Source organism: Trachymyrmex septentrionalis, unplaced genomic scaffold (genome assembly GCF_001594115.1).
Source record: "Trachymyrmex septentrionalis isolate Tsep2-gDNA-1 unplaced genomic scaffold, Tsep1.0 scaffold74, whole genome shotgun sequence".
Classification (NCBI taxonomy): domain Eukaryota; kingdom Metazoa; phylum Arthropoda; class Insecta; order Hymenoptera; family Formicidae; genus Trachymyrmex; species Trachymyrmex septentrionalis.
In genome coordinates, this window is record NW_017305927.1 from 378,885 (window position 1) to 385,409 (window position 6,525).

The 6,525-nt window shown below is 26.2% G+C and overlaps 2 protein-coding genes across 2 annotated transcripts; both read right to left on the reverse strand.

Annotated features, from left to right (window-relative positions):
* Positions 1-146: 146 nt before the first annotated feature.
* Positions 147-1,096, reverse strand: LOC108753981 (putative gustatory receptor 28b). Its single transcript, XM_018495974.1, has 3 exons — positions 569-1,096; positions 331-417; positions 147-218 (listed from the first exon to the last, which is right to left on the reverse strand). The coding sequence occupies exons 1-3, from the start codon at positions 1,094-1,096 to the stop codon at positions 147-149; spliced, it is 687 nt and encodes a 228-aa protein (XP_018351476.1).
* Positions 1,097-3,843: 2,747 nt separating this feature from the next.
* Positions 3,844-5,284, reverse strand: LOC108753943 (putative gustatory receptor 28a). Its single transcript, XM_018495938.1, has 3 exons — positions 4,235-5,284; positions 4,016-4,102; positions 3,844-3,948 (listed from the first exon to the last, which is right to left on the reverse strand). Exons 1-3 carry the CDS (start codon positions 5,282-5,284, stop codon positions 3,844-3,846), a joined length of 1,242 nt encoding a protein of 413 aa, XP_018351440.1.
* Positions 5,285-6,525: the final 1,241 nt, after the last annotated feature.

Genomic DNA, 6,525 nt, shown 5'->3' on the forward strand with positions numbered 1-6,525 from the left:
TATTTGTACAAATATAAAATATCAGGTGATTATATTACATTTGAAATAGTAAAAAGCTAGGATAATATTTTAGTTTCCAAAAATGTTTTTTTATTATATATTTTCAAATAAAAGTTTATAATACTTTTCTAAATTAATCGTTTTTACTAATCGCAAGAATGTGATGAGACTAAGAATTGAATTAAAATTAAAAGATATGTGATGATAGTGCCCACCATCTAAAAAAATAAAAAATAAATATTGTAGTTTAATTTTAAGATATTTAAATCATTTCTATATTAAACCTTAATGTAAATGTCAATATTAATGTAAATGTAATTGGTTACTTACCGCAGTAAGAAAAGTTGCATCCACAGTAAGAAATTTCGAAGAAAATATATTATTGCTATGCAGTATTTGCAAAGAAAACAGGTGCAACTGCAACATCAAATAGAAAAACATTTATTAACAATTTGCAAATAGATACAAAATATAATTATAAATTGGTTATATATTATTTATATACAAAAATTGTTAGTATATGAATTATTAAAAAATATATCTAGAAATTAAATTTTTTTATTAGTACCTCATATTTTATGTTTTTGTCGCTGGTACTATTAAGAACATCATGAACAGTGGTGCTAATCTTTATGGCTTGATTTTTGCCGGTTTCACAACTCCATATTATTAATAGTACTTTTAGAATATGATACGTCAAGTAGGATATTACGAACGAATTATGAACCTGCTTAGTCAGACTGATAGACAGCCCGTTTTTCCACTGCACCGTATTAGAATATATTTCGAAAGTAATCTCGATGAAGGCTATGGCAAAAGTCGCGAGAAGCTGCAGACTGAAAATTTTATTCAGCATCTGCATTGTATTGCTAACCATTAGATGTTCCTTTCGTAAAATCTTAAGTTCTTCCAACAGAAGTGGGTTTCTTTGGTGATAATAAATCAGTCTAGGAATATGCGATTTATCTTCACTCATGAATTTTCGTAGAATTATTAGATTGTCATCGATTCTTTTGAAACATGCCTTTAATATAAAAACACAATTCACATACAGCATATTCAATTGTAATATTTGTAAATTAATGTAATGTTCCATTAATGCTGTTGCAAAAAATAACTCATTTGATTGATGGAAATGTAAAAGTGACGTCACCGATTGTCCCATTAAGTAAAAAAGACTGAAAATATCTTTAGCGTGTATTAACTTAGAGAGTTTCTCAAACGATTTTGGAGGCAACTTTGAAGAAACTTTTAATATAGTTTGTAGTAAGCGCATTCGTGAACCACTCAAAATAGATGAGGCTATTATTATAAAACTTCCGAGCATAAAAAAAAAGTTGTCTTGAATTTTTTCAGTTATTTCTTTTGTATTATTTAATACGTTGACTTCATAAAGCCTTATCAGATCATAAACGCAGGTGACGCAGACAATAATAATTAATAGAAAGTAACGTGATCTTGATGGCTCGAAGATCGAAGCGTTGATCTTGTACGGGAACACTCCAAAAATAGAAGAGAAAATAAAGCAAGGATACAACAAAGATTGAAAGTCTGTAGCATTGAATAGCTGCCACCTTTTCCACATTTTGCTTTTCACTTGTCTTTGAAATTTCGGCGATAGATTGGACATAATTAGCGAAATACATATGCGAACTACAATTTAAAGTTGTAGACAATAGTCTAATAATTATTTATTACACTATCAATACACTTTGACATTAATAAAATAATTACAAAAGCTTCTTTTTAAACTGTAGTTTTTAAAATTTTTTTTTTCACGATGAATGCATAAACTAAAACACATTTGTTATTGGTCTATACCTGATGAATTTAAGTTTGACTGCGAGTAGTTGCTATATGAAATAATAAGATGCAGTTCAGAAATTATTTAGCCATAAAATAAAATAATGTGTCCTTTATTATTTAGTACTTTACCCTAGGGATGCAGCGCATAAAGTAATGAAGTATTCGTCATGACATACAATACTTTATCTAGAAAATGTAGATCATGTACAAAGCTAATGAAGCCACGTATAAAACAGAAAGCATTAACTATCAATTTAGTTTATGGTATTCATATTGTTAAAACAATTGCTTACTTATGTATGAGCAAGGACGTACACTATTTTTATATCATTACTTTAAAATTCAGTATATTTATTGTTAACAAAACTTACTATCTTATGTAATATTTAGTATAAAATTGATTGTAATGATATTTAAACAATAATATTTAATTAACACAAAAATAACGATACACATTTTTTATTTGAATGAAGGAAAATTTTATTTTTCTTAAATTAAATTTATGCAAGTCATCATAATTTAAATAAATTGATTTCTCTTGATTAATCTACTAAAATGTAATAAATAAGATATTTTTATAGAAGATAAATTTATAACTTTAAATTGTATTTATTATAAATTAAAGTATCGTAAAATTGTAGATATTATTAACACAAACAAAAGTAGTAATAATAACAAAAGTAATATAAATGAATTGAATTGATATATATTATAAGACTAATTTTTCTCGAAAATAATGTAATTTTAATCACATAGATAAAAATTAATCTAACTAATATCTAAATTGCTTGATGTATTCTTTTAACTGATGTAAAATTAATGGTACTTTATATAGTTTAAGAGTAAGAAATTATATTGGTTGATGCTTTTTGTTTTTTATACACATAAGAACAAGTAAAATATTCACTAAAAGTAAAATATTATTATTGCAATAATTTATTTATTACCTCTTAATAAAAATTTAATTAAATTCGTATTGATAAGAAAATTCAAATAACAGATATACTGTTTGAATTTAACGAATTATTTAAGTTAATTTTAAATGTTAAATTTATTTTCAAAATTATTTGTAGAGTATTTATGATAAATAACATGTAAAATTAACTGAATTGTTAATAATAAATGTAATATTTTTTAATCTATTTATTATACGTCATATGTTGAGGCTATACAGAGCGTTATGTGTTACGCTATGTGTGCTATGCTCACTATACTGAATGGCTATACCGAAAGCTATGTTTTGAATGAACGTTTTTATTGGTAAATGTTAAGTCAGATTTTAGATAAAAATAAAAAGTTAGATTATAAAGTTTAAAAAAATAAATACATGCATAAAATAACGTTATTCTTGTAAATCACTGCAAATAAACTATGTTATAAAAGGAATTTTTTGCGCAGTTTATGTATATATACACAGTTCTTATAATAAATAAATTAAAAAATATATTTATCTGATTTATTTATTTGCTGATTTCGATTCTTCAATTGATTTGCTAAACATATTTATATTTTCTAACTTTTTTTTTTTAATAAGATTTTCTATGCATGACATTTTACTGATAATTTGCCACACGACAATTAATGGTATTAAAATATTCTTGGTCCAGGACATTACATATGCCCATATATGCGTTTTCAAAAAATAATTGAAAACCATATATTCCATGATGTGTCGCAATATAGCAAACATAGATTACACAGCTTGATGTGGCCAGTCACATTAACTTTAAGAAAGCTATTTGTTTTAAAACGTAGCGAACATAATGTACGTTATAACGTAAATAATGTTCAGTGATCTCATCAGCATTATATGGTTCACTTAATAAATAATTTAAATAAATAAAGTATTAACGTTCTACTGATGCCATTAATTGCTAATATATACGTGATATGTTCTTACTTGTATCTGATGTATGTTTCTACAGAAGTAGGAAAGTCGGACGATTGTATTTTTATCCGATAAAAATGAAATACCGAAAACCAACAGTTTTCAATATTTACTAACGCATATCCTTGTTTGATTATACTTTTGTTTAATTAAATTCTTTCTGTAGCATTGATAGCGATCTTTCCATCACAAGAATGTGAAGTACCCAAGAATTGTATTAAAATTAATAGATACGTAGTGATACTATTCGCCATCTAAAATTGAAGTATCAAATTAAACAATGTATACTCAACTAAATAGAGATAATTATCATCTACTTACTTTAGTGAGAAGTGCAGCATCCACATTGAGACCTTTCGCGGAGAAAGTATTATCACATTGCAATATTTGCAATGAAAAAAGTTGCAACTGAAACGACATACATCAAAGAATAAATAAGATTTAAAAACTAATTTATAAATTTGCTGGGGATTTGATATAAAAATAGTGCACTAAATATTTTTAGAAAATCACAGATTATATGACGTTTTTTTTTATTACCTCATATTTTATTTGTTCATCACTGATGGTATTAAGCACATCGTGAACAGTAGTGCCGATTTTTACTGCTTGATTTTTGCCAGTTTCGCAGGCCCACACTATTAACGTTATTCTTATAAGATAATACATTATGTATGATACAAAAAATTCATTGCGAATCTGCTTATCCAGATTAATGGATAATCCGTCTTGCCACTGCACTATATGAAAATACAGGAAAAAAGTGATCTGCTTGAAAACTATCACTATAGTAACGAGAAGCTGCAGGCTGAAGATTATATTCAATATTTTTACTGTGCCGCTGACCATCAGATATTGTTTTTTGAGAACTTTGAGTTCTGTTAGCATGAATGAATGTCTTTGCTCATGATAGATTAGTTTAGAGATATCATTTATCATAAGTTCTCGTAGATTTCCTAGAGTGTCATTGATTTCTTTGAAACAGGCTTTTAAGACACAAACGCAATTCATATATAACATATCCATTTGAAACACTATCATGGCAATGTATATTCTCAATGGCTCGAACGTGGTATCAATAGCCATTTCAGAAGAATTTAAAAGTAACATTAACAATTGACACGACAGAAAGAAAAAACTGAAGATATCTTTTGCATGAATTAGCTTAGAGAGCTTCTGATACGACTCCGGGGGCAATCTTGATGAAATTTCTTGTATAGTCTGGAGCAAACGCATTCGCGGACCACTCAAAACATACCAGACAATTGTTCCGAATGCTCCAAGTATAAAATGGAAATTATACGAAATAGTCTTAGGTACTTCAAGTCTGACTCTTCCAGAAAAATTGAGTTTATAGAACATTATTAACTCATAAATGCAAATGGCACTGGTAATAATAGTCCACAGAATGTATTGTGATTTGGAAATCTTAAAAGTCGGAACCGTGATCTTGTATGGAAATATTCCTAGAATCTTGCAGAAAATGAAATTGAGGTACATCAATGATTGAAAGTCCGTGGCGTGAAATAGCCATCTTTTTCGTTCTTTTATTTGTTTTTTTTTTTTTAATTTATACGACAAATTGAACATAATTAACAGAATTTTGAAAACAATTTTATCTGTTAATAATAGACTAATGCTTAAAAATTATTAATCGTTTTGTGATTGTTAATGCATTGTAAACATTAACACGAACGTTGCAAATACTATCTTTTTAATCTTTCCATCACAAGTATGTAAATTGATATGCACTGCACGTAATCTGTATGCATCTAGCGAACGAAATTTAAAACTGTATCACAAAAGTAGTTTCTGCGTCAAATAGTGAGACACGACTCAGAAGTCAGATATTATTTGTTCGCCATGAAATGAATGGCTTTCTTCGATCAGCGCCTATTCTTCTCAAGCCGCATGCGCATAAAACTAATAAAGTAATTGTTGATGTACGGAAAAAACTAATAAAGTAATTGTTGATGTACGAATCATCAATTATTTGAATTAAGATCATAAATTACGTAAATGAAAAGCATCGACTACTTAGAATTTATATGGAATAATAACTTTGAAAACTTTTAAAAATTACTATTCTTTTTTAAACTAAAAAAATGTTTGGTTTTCTATAGCACAACATCAATTTAATAATATTGATTTTAAATATTTATTTTATTGTAATTTTTAATTTAAAAATATTTGTGTGTGCTTCCTATTTGATTAAAAATATATTGTAATTATGTATATATACGTGTATGTGTGTATAATTGACGTAAAATAAAAATAAATTTGTAATGTAGATAATTGATAATGTTGGTTTTCATAAATTATAAATAATTTAACTGATAACTGAATTAATAATTCCTTTTCCTTCATTAACAGATTAATTTTTCTTTAGTTTTACGTTAAATAAATTATTTATAATTTGCTTATAATAATTATTTATAAATGATTATTATAAGCAAATTATTATTGAATAATACAAATCATGTTGCAAACATAATACACATACACACATCCATTTATATTATATATACTTAGCATTAACTTGCAAAAATGATTGTATTTTCCGGAAATTTTCAGGAAAAATTTGATAAATATATTTATTGCTTACTTCTTATTAATTTATCATTGACATTAATATTAAAATACATTCTTACAAAATACACTAGATATGTATATATACAATATACACTAAATACACTAAATGTTGCTAAAGCAAATTTGTATTATTTAAAAGTATACATATTGTACAGGTTTTACGAAGAAAATCTGTACAATTTAGCATAAACGAAGCAATAATAATAAAAGTCTGAAAGATATTAATAATTAAATAATAT

Coding starts and splice junctions, on each gene's coding strand:
- LOC108753981 (XM_018495974.1), bottom strand. CDS start 1,096: ATGGAACATTACATTAATTTACAAATATTACAATTGAATATGCTGTAT. Junction 418..568: donor ACAAAAACATAAAATATGAG/GTACTAATAAAA, acceptor TTGATGTTGCAG/TTGCACCTGTTTTCTTTGCA. Junction 219..330: donor ATGCAACTTTTCTTACTGCG/GTAAGTAACCAA, acceptor TTATTTTTTTAG/ATGGTGGGCACTATCATCAC.
- LOC108753943 (XM_018495938.1), bottom strand. CDS start 5,284: ATGTTCAATTTGTCGTATAAATTAAAAAAAAAAAAACAAATAAAAGAA. Junction 4,103..4,234: donor ATGAACAAATAAAATATGAG/GTAATAAAAAAA, acceptor ATGTCGTTTCAG/TTGCAACTTTTTTCATTGCA. Junction 3,949..4,015: donor ATGCTGCACTTCTCACTAAA/GTAAGTAGATGA, acceptor CTTCAATTTTAG/ATGGCGAATAGTATCACTAC.